This window comes from Schistocerca cancellata, chromosome 1, assembly GCF_023864275.1.
Source record: "Schistocerca cancellata isolate TAMUIC-IGC-003103 chromosome 1, iqSchCanc2.1, whole genome shotgun sequence".
Classification (NCBI taxonomy): domain Eukaryota; kingdom Metazoa; phylum Arthropoda; class Insecta; order Orthoptera; family Acrididae; genus Schistocerca; species Schistocerca cancellata.
The window spans coordinates 599,802,605-599,818,996 of NC_064626.1; the positions used below are offsets into that span (position 1 = coordinate 599,802,605).

General features: G+C 40.9%; 1 protein-coding gene across 1 annotated transcript in view; it reads right to left on the reverse strand.

Annotated features, from left to right (window-relative positions):
• Positions 1-5,504: 5,504 nt before the first annotated feature.
• The window catches only part of LOC126182228 (mitochondrial intermediate peptidase), a 148,796-nt gene continuing 137,908 nt past the window's right edge, over positions 5,505-16,392 (reverse strand). Inside the window, exon 11 of the mRNA XM_049924832.1 lies at positions 5,505-5,892. Within this exon, the coding sequence (XP_049780789.1) occupies positions 5,581-5,892 (312 nt within the window). The 3' untranslated portion in view covers positions 5,505-5,580. The remainder of the gene's footprint in view (positions 5,893-16,392) is intronic.

The following is a 16,392-nucleotide window of genomic DNA, read 5'->3' on the forward strand; positions in this document are numbered from 1 at the left end:
TGATCACAATGTACCATGGCAGTATTCAGTCACTGCTGATGTACACAATTATCTTTTGGGGGAACTCCGTAGGTGCAAACAAAACATTTAGGCTACATAAAAAGATTGTTAGAATAATAAACCATGCAAAGTACAGAGACTCCTGTAGACCAATATTTAAAAATATCAATATACTGCTTCTTCCTTGCTTATATATGTATGAAATACAGGGTTATTACAAATGATTGAAGCGATTTCACAGCTCTACAATAACTTTATTATTTGAGATATTTTCACAATGCTTTGCACACACATACAAAAACTTAAAAAGTTTTTTTAGGCATTCACAAATGTTTGATATGTGCCCCTTAAGTGATTCGGCAGACATCAAGCCGATAATCAAGTTCCTCCCACACTCGGCGCAGCACGTCCCCATCAATGAGTTCGAAAGCATCGTTGATGCGAGCTCGCAGTTTTGGCATGTTTCTTGGTAGAGGAGGTTTAAACACTGCATCTTTCACATAACCCCACAGAAAGAAATCGCATGGGGTTAAGTCGGGAGAGCTTGGAGGCCATGACATGAATTGCTGATCATGATCTCCACCACGACCAATCCATCGGTTTTCCAATCTCCTGTTTAAGAAATGCCGAACATCATGATGGAAGTGCGGTGGAGCACCATCCTGTTGAAAGATGAAGTCGGCGCTGTCGGTCTCCAGTTGTGGCATGAGCCAATTTTCCAGTATGTCCAGATACATGTGTCCTGTAACGTTTTTTTTGCAGAAGAAAAAGGGGCCGTAAACTTTAAACCGTGAGATTGCACAAAACACGTTAACTTTTGGTGAATTGCGAATTTGCTGCATGAATGCGTGAGGATTCTCTACCGCCCAGATTCGCACATTGTGTCTGTTCACTTCACCATTAAGAAAAAATGTTGCTTCATCACTGAAAACAAGTTTCGCACTGAACGCATCCTCTTCCATGAGCTGTTGCAAGCGCGCCAAAAATTCAAAGCGTTTGACTTTGTCATCGGGTGTCAGGGCTTGTAGCAATTGTAAACGGTAAGGCTTCTGCTTTAGCCTTTTCCGTAAGATTTTCCAAACCATCGGCTGTGGTACGTTTAGCTCCCTGCTTGCTTTATTCGTCGACTTCCGCGGGCTACACGTGAAACTTGCCCGCACGCGTTCAACCGTTTCTTCGCTCACTGCAGGCCGACCCGTTGATTTCCCCTTACAGAGGCATCCAGAAGCTTTAAACTGTGCATACTATCGCCGAATGGAGTTAGCAGTTGGTCGATTTTTGTTGAACTTCGTCCTGAAGTGTCGTTGCACTGTTATGACTGACTGATGTGAGAGCATTTCAAGCACGACATACGCTTTCTCGGCTCCTGTCACCATTTTGTCTCACTGGGCTCTCGAGCGCTCTGGCGGCAGAAACCTAAAGTGCGGTTTCAGCCGAACAAAACTTTATGAGTTTTTCTACGTATCTGTTGTATGTCGTGTCAATGAATGGAGCTAAAGTGAATTTATGAAATCGCTTCAATCATTTGTAATAGCCCTGTACTAAATTTCTCAAAAGAAAGTATTTTAAAAGATGGAAATATTCTCAGGTATAACTGAGATTTCCACCCTCATGATACTAGGCAGAAGCATTATTTTCATGTCAATACAGTAAGTACAAACATTTGTAAGAGAGGAGTGTATCATACTGGCACAATGCTGTACAATCACATGCCATCCTATTAGAAACATATGCAAAATTTACGAAAGTCTAAAGTGAAACTGAAAGAGTACTTGCTTGAGCACTGCTTCTATTCTGTTTCAGAGTTTTTAGAGTACCAGAAAAGTACAGTGTGACTGCTCAAATATTCTTAACCAATCTATCATTTTATTTCATTATATTAATTTTTTCATCAATATTCAACATGTATTGAATAATTTTTAATTATTTATCTTTCCAAAACAACGATGTGTGTGATGATGTATATACTGTACCAACCTGACTTGTCCTACAACATTTGTGCAAAATATGTACCTAAACACGATTTACAGGACCAATAAAAAATATAAATACAAATATGTTGATGTTTGCTTGCAACCTATTAACGAGACTTATCAGAAGTTAAACAACTGCACTGGCCATATAACTGTGTAATATTGGGGGATCGGCTACATCATTTACAGTAGTCAGTGTTGAATTTCCAACCCCCCCACACCATCTATTTTTCAGCCAACACAGCAATGCAGTATGCCGATACCAAGGACAATCAATGAAGAAATAAAAGAGGCAAACGTCACATATGGTGCCCCGGGTGAGAAATATTGCATGTGGGCACAATAAACTAGAACTTGCGAACTTTGAATAGTGAACTCAAGAACAAACGAAGGAAGTGCAATAGCCAATCAGCACTTGTGCTTCATGGCTACAGTATGACAGCAGCCAATCAGTGACCGGGTTCTATGGAAGCAGCCATTGAGTACAGGAGCAGCCAATCATCACAGCCGACTGCTGTAAACAAGATGCCTCACCGAGACAATTACAATTTGCAGCCGCCTTGCAGATGATGAATCGAGATGACAAACACAGCAACAGCAGCAGCAGCAGCAGCAGCAGCAGCAGAAGAAGAAGAAGAAGAAGAAGAGTGAAATAAGAATAAGGTAATTTCATAGCAAAAAACCATTTTATATTAAGTGATACATGATGAGTCCCAAGTCCCAATGCAGCACAAATTTTCACTATCGTCATTCCATTATACAGTTGATGGTTGTTCACATCGCAATTACGAATACGTTTAATGTATTTCATAATGGCTGTAGGCACTGCAGTGCCTGTTACTTTGTATATGACTGCTTTTCCAAAGGAAATGATAATAACACACACACTGCAATATCGTAAAAGTATGAATGACACTGTGCATTTCACCATGCACGCTAAAATATACGTCATCACAGTTAAATAAAATTATGATAGTCTCAACATAACATATTACATCAGAAAACAAGAATAGCTGGATGAAAGCACGGGGTGATCAGAAACAATCTGAAAAGCTTGTAAGGGTGTTACAGGGTATGTTGTGTTGAGAAGTGACATTGTTAAGAGAAAAGTTCAATAAATTGCGCTAGTTCCAAGTTCATTAACACTGAAGGCCATTACACATGCAGATTCAAGCAGCCAGCCAGGTAAAATTAGTGGTAGTTGTTCTCATAGCACAGATGGTAATGCACAAGACTGCTCAGCCTTTGGTTCAGGTCCGATCCTCCTTGGAGTAGCAATACTGTATTGTCTCATGTTTGGTTCTTTATTATGGCATGATGCTACATGTGCTAGAAGATGAAAATGTGCACTAGAAATTCAGTGTACAATCAATACTAGCCAATAGTGTGGAATGAAACACTTCATTTCTTATAAACTGACTGCATCTACAGAAAAGGTTGATAAAAGAAACATTTATTTAGCAAATCACACAAATAACTTCATTATTGTGCAAGGCAATTACTGCTTGACTGCCAAAAATGTGGAAATAAAATCAAATCAGAAAACTGAAACTAATAACATATTTTAGCTTTCCATAATTATGTGAATGTATTTTAATTCACTTGATAGCTCCTAGCCACAGAAATCCATTTTGTTTTCATTTGATGTGTGAACTAAGAGGAAACAGCAATATCACTAAACGTAAACTTGGGCCACTATCCCCCTTACCACTACAACCCAGACTGCTCTGCACATGCGCGAATCTGGCAGCTTGGGCACGCCAGAAAATTTTTGTGGGTAGCATGACTGCTTCTTGCTACTGCTGCACCCACACTTCAGGTAGCCAGAAGCGGGAGAAGGTACTGCTCATAAGCACCTCAACTGCACAAGTGACTGAGCCCACTGGCAACTACTCAAAATGAACTTAATGTAAACAGTTGTGACATCACGACCATCGCTAGTGGTTTGCTATTATGAAGTATTCCACAGCCGTTGTCCTAAAGCTTTTGACATATCTTGCATTTGGCAAGTGCTTGACGTGCACTGTGCTTTGTTGTTGTAAATGGTGCATTTTCTTTGCAATTTAAAATTTATTTTGGTTTTATTCTCTCATTTACGTTTTATTGCTGCAGTATTATTCTGCAGTAGTGAGATACAGTAAAATTCTTTGTTAGACTATCAGTTCTTATCAGTCAAAATTACAAAAATTTAACTGAAGACTGAAACAATGAAAAATTCACAGAATTCTAAAAAAATCCTGGGTTTTTCCCCAGTTTTCTCCCGGATGAAAAAATTCCTGGGTTTTTCCCGAGAGCGTATACATCCTGTATTTCTCTTCTGTTATAATGTCATATAATGACTCGTTCCATGACCATGGAGACTTGCTCCTCAATTTGGTCCTAGGGAATAACACACAAAATACAAATGAAGAAATAGATGGCCAGGTAGCACTCTGAAATTTCACCCATGATGGGAGGCTACGTGCCTTGACACACGTCTCTGTCTTTGACACAAGATGCACACACGGAAACATATATATCACATTCTGTTTGAAGTATCAAATTATATGTGAAAAGATGCACACAAAAAGACATCATGAGGATACATCTCCAGAGATTCAAACTGCAGACTTTTTATTTAAGTTTTTTGTGTAATGTTCAAGTTATGAAACTGTAATTATTTTCTTTTCATGTAGTCATGTAGTCATATATCTAGAAATCTCTGTTAGGATAAGAGCCCGTATTCTTTACATGCTGCACTACAATGTCTTTCTGTTTTTACACTATTATTAAACTGTCTCTACTAAGACCTATCATTAACACTATCACTTAGTTGTAATACCCTGATGTTAACAATCCAACAAGGAAATATCATGTGATTCATCAAAGCCATAATGGCCCTCATGGTGAAAGTGAGTCTATGTTTCTATAATCCAACAACAAAATGGCACCTACCTGCAGTGAAGAATTTAATGTGAATTGGAAGTCCACTTCACTCAACACAAACTATCAGACAGAGAAGATATAAAAACTGGACATTAAAGCTTTTGGGAAAAAGGCAACTTCATTTGGTGACACAATACCTTTCAATTTCTAGAAGAGTATTCCACGTCTTACTATATTTTATGTAAGTCTGAGTAACAAAACATTAAGTTTAGAATCCAACAGTAAATAAAACCTACAACATATAGCTGTAGAAGTGATGGTTTAGAAAATTACCTCTATCAAAGCATTCTGAGCATTCCTCCGAAACTATCATAAACCAAAATTTCCTGGTTAAAAAGGACCTGTCTGTTAAATCTTTGTAATATAGATGACTATTACACAATTCTTTTACACTACTTCTTCAAACATCAATAAAACGTTAATTTGTACTTTCAATGATACTCTTACATAACTGACACAGAAATTTTGTGACATTCTATTAATGAAAATTCCCAAATTTATGAAATAGGATTTAGCTACCAAGTTGTTTTGACACAGTGCAACCAAATGTAATGACGGCTTCATTTTCCTCTAATAATACAGGAAATTGATTAAAAAGAAACCAAATTAACAAGAAAATTATATTTAAATAAATAAACAATCGTAATATTTATAAATTTACAGTTCTGTACAATATAACACTTTAAGCTTGACAGGAAGATGTTCTTTTTACATTATTTATATGCTCTCTCTTATTGTCTATTTCAGTAATAAGACTGTGTGCAAGGTTCACTGGTGTCACATCTCTTTGCAGAAACTGGGATACAAGCTCTTTTGCTGGCTTTCCTCCTCCGTGTGCCAAGCATTCACGCCTATATTTTTCACCTGCAGATGAACTTAAAGGATTTGCCTCAAAGTATTCCTGCCATATCCAGGAGGCCAATGCTCTAGAAAGTAGATACGAGTAATACTTAGCACCGTAGCCAACCAGGTGAGAAAATCGTAACTGCCATGCCTAAGAAAAGAGAAAATCGAGTAAATTAGCAGACACACCAGGATTGAAACAATAAACAAAAATGAGAAAAGGTTACCACTCATCTTTAGCTGACTGATTTGTCATGATATACATACCTCTCATTACAGATGCTTTCAAAGAGGCTGCTCTTTTCCTGGTGGAAGCACACATTTTTTCTCACGCACAACCAGACACCCAAATACCCCTACTGGTGATTATGACAACAGTTACTGTTGATCAGTGGTTGGTTAGGCTAACAGAAGTCAGACAGAAAGAAAGATTTGGCAGCTGTGATGGGTATAATTTAGGGGGAGAGGTAGCAGGGAGGTAAAGGGACAATAGAAGTAGTTGACTGATGACTAAAATGGCAACATTCACATACTGTTGAGAGAGAGAAAGAGAGAGAGAGAGAGAGAGAGAGAGAGAGAGAGAGAGAGAGAGAGAGAGAGAAGGGGTTGATGTAAAGGGAAATTTTGAGTAATATAATGGGAAGGGGACTCGTGCAGGACTGGTCAAGAATGGAGTGAAAATTCCAAAAAGTTCAGAGGAGCTGGTGCTCTTTTTTCTCAGAATGGGAGTGAACATGTAAATGGAACAGGTACGGAAGCATTTATTGACATCAATGATGATGATGATGAGAGCTGAATTTTCAGCAGTTGGCTGGTCAAGGCTGCAGTTAGCCATATTTTGGCAGTGGCCATTCAGTCATGTGTACATTTGGTTTATCATTCTCACATGAAACACCTCATAGAGCACAGATGGAATATAATGTGCCTGCGCACACATATAACTTATCACTTACCAACCAAGTTATTTTTCCTCCATGAAGAATGACCATATAGTTCCTAAAGCTTTGATTATTATTTTTCTATTTAGATGTTTTTTATCAGCATTACTAGAAATTTTGTTGCCTGAAGGTAAGTACTGGCCAACTACTATACCTCACGATAATTTTAATACAACACTACTCTAACTGATGAGCATAGGAGTTTGGGTAGGACACCCTTCATACCAGAGCACAACAATAGCTGAACCACTGGCAATTGATGTGTTTACTTTTTAATTCCTTTGTGACATAGTGATGGGAATGGTGATGGGAATACTGCCCAGTCATTGATTTACAGTGAATATCTGTGTTAATGCCATTGGGAGAGGTGACATGTGAAATTTGTTTCTATGCTAGCTGTGCACAATATCATTTGTCTGAGAACGATCTGACAAGGGTAACAGTTTATTTGATTAACTCCTGCTTTGTAAAAGAGATGTGGCACCCACAGATGGCAGATAGCCCATTGAGTTTAGAAGGACAAGGTCAAATGAATTTGAGAACAGATGTTGAGTTATGGAAGGAAGAGCATTTTCCTTATCATGGGTCAGATCATATGATGATGTCAATGAATTCAAACCAAAAAATGGGTTTTAGATATTGAGCATGTAGGATGAATTCCACTAAGTGATGTCGACTTCTTGTAAAATCTCAGAACATATTCTGAGCTCAAACGTAATGCGGTATCTAGAACAAAACAACCTCCACTATGCCAACCAACATGGATTTCGAAAACATCAATCACGTGAAACACAACTCGCACTTTTCTCACATTACATATTGAAAGCTTAGGATCGAGGCAACCATGTAGAAGCAACGTTTCTTGATTTCCAGAAAGCATTCGATTCAATACTGCAAGTACACTTATTGTCCAAAGTATGATCACATGGGCTATCAAGTGAAATTTGTGACTGGAATGAGAACTTTTTGTAGGGAGGACATGGCATGTTTTCTTGGATGGAGAATCATCATCAGATGTACAAGTATGAGGTTCGTCCTTAAAGTAAGGTCTCCAACAAGCTTTCATCAAGACGGAATGAGGTAGCCTAAATCAGACAACAGCACGGGTTCCTTGCTTCACGCACCACTATTCTTGTCATTCCCCACCTCTCTGCACATTCTTAGGGTATCAGCTCTTAATGACATAAGGGGTCAAACCCTATTGAAATCCATCACCAGTTGACCACTGTGTACGGAGGAAAGTGTGTGGATGTAAAAAAATGTGCATAAGTGGTGTAGGGAGTTTGCGGACGACCGTACAAAAGAGCAAGACGAGGCTGGCAGTGGGCGTCCATCAGTTTCGGACAAGACAGTGACAAAAGTCAAAGAAGTTTTGCTTATAGACCAGCAAGTGATTGTGTGAGAGATTGTTGAACGCTAAGACTACCATGGAAAAGATTTTGAAGTATGCCAGTTAAGTGCAGCGGATGCTCACTGATGAACACAAAAGGAAGTGCATCAAAAGTGCCTAGACATTTCTGTGCCATTACTGGGAGAAAGATGAGGAGTTTCTGGATTCAATTGCAACTGGGGACGAGACCTGGGTCCACTACTTCATGCCAGAGACTACGGAACAATCAAAACAATGGCATCACTCCAATTCTCCAAATGTCAAGAAGTTCAAGCAAATGCCATCAGTGGGGAAGGTGATGACTTCGGTATTCTGGGATAGGAACGGTGTTCTCCTGGTCAACTACCTGGAAAGAGGCACAAAAATCAATGTGGCAAGGTACTGTGAGGCACTGACAAAGCTACGCTGGACTATACAGAACAAAAGGAGGGTTTGGCTGACAGAGGGAGTTCTTTTGCACCATTACAACGACTGCCCTAACGTCACCAACACCAAGACGGATCTCATCATCAAGTTCAAGTGGGAAATCAGTTGACTATCCTCCATACCCACCCCATGAACCATGGACCTTGCCGTTGGTGGGGAGGCTTGCGTGCCTCAGCGATACAGATGGCCGTACCGTAGGTGCAACCACAACGGAGGGGTATCTGTTGAGAGGCCAAACAAACATGTGGTTCCTGAAGAGGGGCAGCAGCCTTTTCAGTAGTTGCAGGGGCAACAGTCTGGATGATTGACTGATCTGGCCTTGTAACATTAACCAAAATGGCCTTGCTGTGCTGGTACTGCGAACGGCTGAAAGCAAGGGGAAACTACAGCCGTAATTTTTCCCGAGGACATGCAGCTCTACTGTAAGATTAAATGATGATGGCGTCCTCTTGGGTAAAATATTCCGGAGGTAAAATAGTCACTCATTCGGATCTCCGGGCGGGGACTACTCAAGAGGACGTCGTTATCAGGAGAAAGAAAACTGGCGTTCTACGGATCGGAGCGTGGAATGTCAGATCACTTTATCGGGCAGGTAGGTTAGAAAATTTAAAAAGGGCGATGGATAGGTTAAAGTTAGATGGCAGGAGGAACAAGACTTTTGGTCAGGTGATTACAGGGTTATAAATACAAAATCAAATAGGGGTAATGCAGGAGTAGGTTTAATAATGAATAAAAAAATAGGAGTGCGGGTTAGCTACTACAAACAGCATAGTGAACGCATTATTGTGGCCAAGATAGACACACAGCCCATGCCTACTACAGTAGTACAAGTTTATATGCCAACTAGCTCTGCAGATGATGAAGAAATAGATGAAATGTATGACGAGATAAAAGAAATTATTCAGGTAGTGAAGGGAGACGAAAATTTAATAGTGATGGGTGACTGGAATTCGTCAGTAGGAAAAGGGAGAGAAGGAAACATAGTAGGTGAATATGGATTGGGGGGAAGGAATGAAAGAGGAAGCCGCCTTGTAGAATTTTGCACAGAGCATAACTTAATCATAGCTAACACTTGGTTCAAGAATCATGAAAGGAGGCTGTATACATGGAAGAAGCCTGGAGATACTGACAGGTTTCAGATAGATTATATAATGGTAAGACAGAGATTTAGGAACCAGGTTTTAAATTGTAAGACATTTCCTGGGGCAGATGTAGATTCTGACCACAATCTATTGGTTATGAACTGCAGATTGAAACTGAAGAAACTGCAAAAAGGTGGGAATTTAAGGAGATGGGACCTGGATAAACTGAAAGAACCAGAGGTTGTAGAGTGTTTCAGGGAGAGCATTAGGGAACAATTGACAGGAATGGGGGAAAGAAATACAGTAGAAGAAGAATGGGTAGCTCTGAGGGATGTAGTGGTGAAGGCAGCAGACGATCAAGTAGGTAAAAAGACGCGGGCCAATAGAAATCCTTGGGTAACAGAAGAAATATTGAATTTAATTGATGAAAGGAGAAAATATAAAAATGCAGTAAATGAAGCAGGCAAAAAGGAATACAAACGTCTCAAAAATGAGATCGACAGGAAGTGCAAAATGGCTAAGCAGGGATGGCCAGAGGACAAATGTAAGGATGTAGAGGCTTGTCTCACTAGGGGTAAGATAGATACTGCCTACAGGAAAATTAAAGAGACCTTTGGAGAGAAGAGAACCACTTGTATGAATATCAAGAGCTCAGACGGCAACCCAGTTCTAAGCAAAGAAGGGAAAGCAGAAAGGTGAAAGGAGTATATAGAAGGTTTATACAAGGGTGATGTACTTGAGGACAATATTATGGAAATGGAAGAGGATGTAGATGAAGATGAAATGGGAGATAAGATACTACGTGAAGAGTTTGACAGAGCACTGAAAGACCTGAGTCAAAACAAGGCCCCGGGAGTAGACAACATTCCATTAGAACTACTGATGGCCTCAGGAGAGCCAGTCATGACAAAACTCTACCATCTGGTGAGCACGATGTATGAGACAGGTGAGATACCCTCAGACTTTAAGAAGAATATAATAATTCCAATCTCAAAGAAAGCAGGTGTTGACAGATGTGAAAGTTACCGCGAACTATCAGTTTAATAAGTCACAGCTGCAAAATACTAACGCAAATTCTTTACAGACGAATGGAAAAACTGGTAGAAGCCGACCTCGGGGAAGATCAGTTTGGATTCCGTAGAAATGTTGGAACACGTGAGGCAATACTGACCTTACGACTTATCTTGGAAGAAAGATTAAGAAAAGGCAAACCTACGTTTCTAGCATTTGTAGACTTAGAGAAAGCTTTTGACAATGTTGACTGGAATACTCTCTTTCAAATTCTGAAGGTGGCAGGGGTAAAATACAGGGAGCGAAAGGCTATTTACAATTTGTACAGAAACCAGATGGCAGTTATAAGAGTCGAGGGGCATGAAAGGGAAGCAGTAGTTGGGAAAGGAGTGAGACAGGGTTGTAGCCTCTCCCCGATGTTATTCAATCTGTATATTGAGCAAGCAGTAAAGGAAGCAAAAGAAAAATTCGGAGTAGGTATTAAAATTCATGGAGAAGAAGTAAAAACTTTGAGGTTCGCCGATGACATTTTAATCCTGTCAGAGACAGCAAAGGACTTGGAAGAGCAGTTGAACAGAATAGACAGTGTCTTGAAAGGAGGATATAAGATGAACATCAACAAAAGCAAAACGAGGATAATGATGATGATGATGATGATGAGCGTTTGGCGTCATTGGCCGGGAGGCCCCTCGCGGGGCAGGTCCGGCCGCCTTGGCGCAGGTCTTATTACATTCGGCGCCACATTGGGCGACCTGCACGCCGGATGGGGATGAAATGATGATGAACACAACACAACACCCAGTCCCTGAGCGGAGAAAATCTCCGACCCAGCCGGGAATCGAACCCGGGCCCGGAGGACGGCAATCCGTCACGCTGACCACTCAGCTACTGGGGCGGACTCGAGGATAATGGAATGTAGTCAAATTAACTCGGGTGATGCTGAGGGAATTAGATTAGGAAATGAGACACTTAAAGTAGTAAAGGAGTTTTGCTATTTAGGGAGTAAAATAACCGATGATAGTCGAAGTAGAGAGGATATAAAATGTAGACTGGCAATGGCAAGGAAAGCGTTTCTCAAGAAGAGAAATTTGTTAACATCGAATATAGATTTAGGTGTCAGGAAGTCGTTTCTGAAAGTATTTGTATGGAGTGTAGCCATGTATGGAAGTGAGACATGGACGATAACTAGTTTGGACAAGAAGAGAATAGAAGCTTTCAAAATGTGGTGCTACAGAAGAATGCTGAAGATAAGGTGGGTAGATCACGTAACTAATGAGGAGGTATTGAATAGGATTGGGGAGAAGAGAAGTTTGTGGCGCAACTTGACTAGAAGAAGGGATCGGTTGGTAGGACATGTTCTGAGGCATCAAGGGATCACAAATTTAGCATTGGAGGGCAGCGTGGAGGGTAAAAATCGTAGGGGGAGACCAAGAGATGAATACACTAAGCAGATTCAGAAGGATGTAGGTTGCAGTAGGTACTGGGAGATGAAGAAGCTTGCACAGGATAGAGTAGCATGGAGAGCTGCATCAAACCAGTCTCAGGACTGAAGACCACAACAACAACATCCTCCATACAGCCCTGACTTGTCTTCCAGTGACTACTATTTACTATTTGTTCCCCAACTTGAAACAATGTTTGGGGGGAACAAAATTGTCAAGTGACGAAGAGCTGAAGGCAGCTGTCCATTCCTTCCTTCACAAGTCGGCGAGAGAGTGGTACAGGATAGGTATGAAAAAGTTTCCAGAGCATCTTCAAAAACACATCAATCACGACAGGGACTATAATAAGAAATAGCTATATAACTGTAATTGGTTTTGCAATAAAATAATGTTTACTATGTGAAAAAGTGATGTAGACCTTAATTTATCAACAACCTTTGTAATTTCAGGCGTGCCCCAGGGAAGTGTGTTGGGACCTTTCCTTTTCATGTTGCAGACATATTAATAGTAAAATCAGGCTTTAATGAAGTACTATCTCAGAGAGGCTGCATAAATATTCAATCAGATCTTGATAAGATTTCAATGTGGTGCAGAGATTGGCAACTCACTCTAAATGTTCACAAAACAAAAAAAGTCAATGAGGCACTGGTGGAATTGGCCGACTCGTGCAAATACCTGGGAGTAATACTTTTCAGGGATATGAAATAGAATGATTACATAGGTTCAGTGTGGGTAAAGCAGCAGGTGGTAGGCTTCGGTTTATTGGTGGAATACTGGAGAACTGCAATCTTTCTACAAACGAGACTGCTTAAAAATCACTCATGCAAATGGTTCTAAAATATTGCTAAGGGTGTGTGGGACCCATGCCAGATAGGACTAACACGGGATATTGAACGTATATAGAGAAGCACAACACAAATGGTCACAGGTTTGTTTAATACATGGGAGAGTGTTGTAGAGATACTGAAGGAACTGAACTGGAAGACTCTTGAAGACAGACGTAAACTATCCCAAGAAAATCTAACAACAAAGTTTCGAGAACCGGCTTTAAATGATTAGTCTAGGGATATTCTACAACCCGCTACATATTGATCACATAGAGACTGTGAGGATAAGATTAGGATAATTACTGCACACACACACACACACACACACACACACACACACACACACACACACACACAGGCATTTGATTAATCATTCTTCCAGCACTCAATATATGAATGGAACAGGAAGAAACCCTAATATCCAGCAAGATGGGACATGCCTTCTGCCATACACCCTCACGGTGATTTGCAGAGTATAGATGTAGATAAAAAAAGTTAGCATTGAATGGTGCCATTGTAACTTGTTAAAATGCTCCCATAAAAAGATTCTCTGTCTTCATAAACCAGCACCTCCAACCAACTGTCTGGAATGTCCATTCACACATCCAACACACTAACTGCTTCCACCACCACACATCCACAGTTCTCTCCATTACCCTCAGACTCCTTATTTGTCACAGTGGAATCCACATTGCTGTACATCAACATCCCCAATGCTCAGATCATATTTGTCCAGTGTCCTCTAGATAGCAGACCTACTACCTACTCCTTATGATCAACTACATTCTGACATTTCATTGCTAAAGCTTAAATCCACAAACAATTATATGGAAATGTCATGATTATCCAGATGACAGTATTCCCTATTCATATCAAACACGCTAACAATACTTCTATTACAACAGCAGTGCTGTGCTGCAATTATTGTACAGCATTCTACACTGAGGCAACACAAGCCATGGGATAACTCCTAATGATATGTCAGACCTCCTTGTGCCCAGTCTACTGCAGCAACTTGATGTGGCATGGACTCATCACATCACTGGAAGTCCTCTGCAAAAATATTGAGCCATGCTGCCTCTATGGCCATCCAAAATTGTGAAAGTGTTACCAGTGAAGAATTCTATGCATGAACTGACTTCTTGATTGTGTCCCATAAATGTTCGATGGTATTCACATTGGGCTTTGTTGAAAACACAGGCCCCTGCCTGTGTGGGGTCTGTGCCACAGTTGAACTCTACCATCAGCTCTTACCAACTGAAATTGGGACTCGTCTGATGAGGCACGTTTTTCCATTCATCTAGGGTACAACCAATATGGTCACGAGCCCAGGACAGGCACTGCACACGATGTCATGTTGTTAGCAAAGGCACGTGCATCAGTCATATGCTGCCACAGCCCATTAACACCAAATTTTGCCACACTGTCCCAACGGATACGTTTGTTGTATGTCCCACATTGATTTCTGCAGTTTTTCACACAATGCTGCAAGATGACAGGTAATCAATGATGCGTAATGACAGGTAACAATTACTTATCAACGCGCTCTGAAATGAGGGACATCCTGCCCGAGACACTACCCACCCCTCCTAAAGTGGTGTTCCGTCACTCACCCAACCTCCACAAGATCCTAGTCCATCCCTATGCCACTCCCAATCCCAACCCATTGCCACAAGGATCATATCCCTGTGGAAGACCCAGGTGCAAAACTTGCCCAATCCACCCAGCAACATTTCCTATTCCAGTCCTTTCACAGATTTGTTCTACCCCATCAGAGGCTGAGCTACCTGTGAAGGCAGCCATGTCATTTACCAGCTCTGCTGCAGTCACTCCACAACTTTTTATATTGATATGACTACCTACCAGCTGTCCACCAGGATGAAAAGCCACCATCAAACTGTAGCCAAGAGCAAAAAAAGGGCTCAAATGGCTCTGAGCACTATAGGACTTAACTGCTGTGGTCATCAGTCCCCTAGAACTTAGAACTACTTAAACCTAACCAACCTAAGGACATCACACACATCCATGCCCAAGGCAGGATTCCAACCTGCGACCGTAGCAGTCGCACGGTTCCAGACTGTAGCACCTAGAACCGCTCGGCCACTCCGGCCGGCTAGCCAAGAGCAAAGTAGGCCACCCTGTGGCACAACAAACAGCTGAACATAACACGCTTAATTTCAATGGCTGCTTCACTACCTGAGCCATCTGGCTCTTTTCCTCCATCACCAACTTTTACGAACTGCACAGATGGAGTTATCCTTACAACATGTCCTCCACTCCCATAATCATCCTGGCATCAACCTAGGGTAATATCTTGTCCCCACACCGTTCACCCAACAGTTTCCACGCCCTCTGTCCTATCACATGCTTTCCACTCTCATCTCCTGCCCTGTTTATTTGTAGCCCTCTGCCAATGCATCGGTCCATCTTTCCCACTCCTCTCCTTTTTTGTTCCTTTCTTACCCACCTCTCTGTCCACAACCTCCTGACACTGCACCTGTAGGCAGTCTAATTCCTGCACACTCCACCAGATAGTGTCCGTCTCACTCCCCACCTGCACACTACTATCCCTTCCCCACCCCCTCCAGTTTGCTGCTTGCTTCCCACATGATGATTTCCGGCCCAAGAAAAAAGTTATACGTGAATGTCTTTTAATCATGCCTGTCTGCAAATTGACATGTCTTCTTTACAGTAATTAGCAATCTATCTTTTCCTACATTGTTGAGATTTCTACCTGGAGTTTCCACTGTTCAATTTTTTCTTTGTGGAATGCATAAGCAGGAAAGCCACACCCACTTCTACTAGCCAGCTTTCATTCATTTCACAGTCATAGTGTGGTCCGTGTAAACTCTTCAAACCTCAGATGTATTGCTGCAAACACTGTTGGAGAAAAATGGTAGATAATGTTGCTGAACATTTAGCTGAAGTGGTTGTCAATGAAGCCCGTCAACATCCCTACGATATATTTTCAGCAATATGCAATTTTTATTGCCCTTATAAACACACCATTATATCTGTTCAGATATTTGTTTTGTATTTTTATTATTTCTTTGAAGTTCTCCTTCAGTGGTGGGTGATATTAGACAGCAGGAATTCCTACATCACAGCAGATGTTGCATGGAGTTACCAAAGCTGTACCAAGCGCCACGGAGGATCTCAAGAGTATTCCTATGTGCTTCCATGGAAATAAGGCACAACAATGCTAGTGAAGAAAAAGATAAGAATTTATGTAAAGGCATTAGTTAGTATGAGCCTAGATACTGTTCACATGAAATGTTTGTAGCCACACATCTGTAACAAATGTTTATCGACATTCCAAAACAGCATTATTTTTTTCAATAAAAGTCAGAAATATAAGGAAACACTAAATCACTATTATGGTGGATTTTATATTGGCAAGGCTGAAAAGTGAAGCTGTAGCAATTGGGGAGGAGGGGAGGGGGAGACAGATGGATATTACACGAGTGCTGGTATTGAAAATTAGGAAAGATGAAGAGAAATACTGAAAAGCAAATACTCATTTTAATTTGGACTC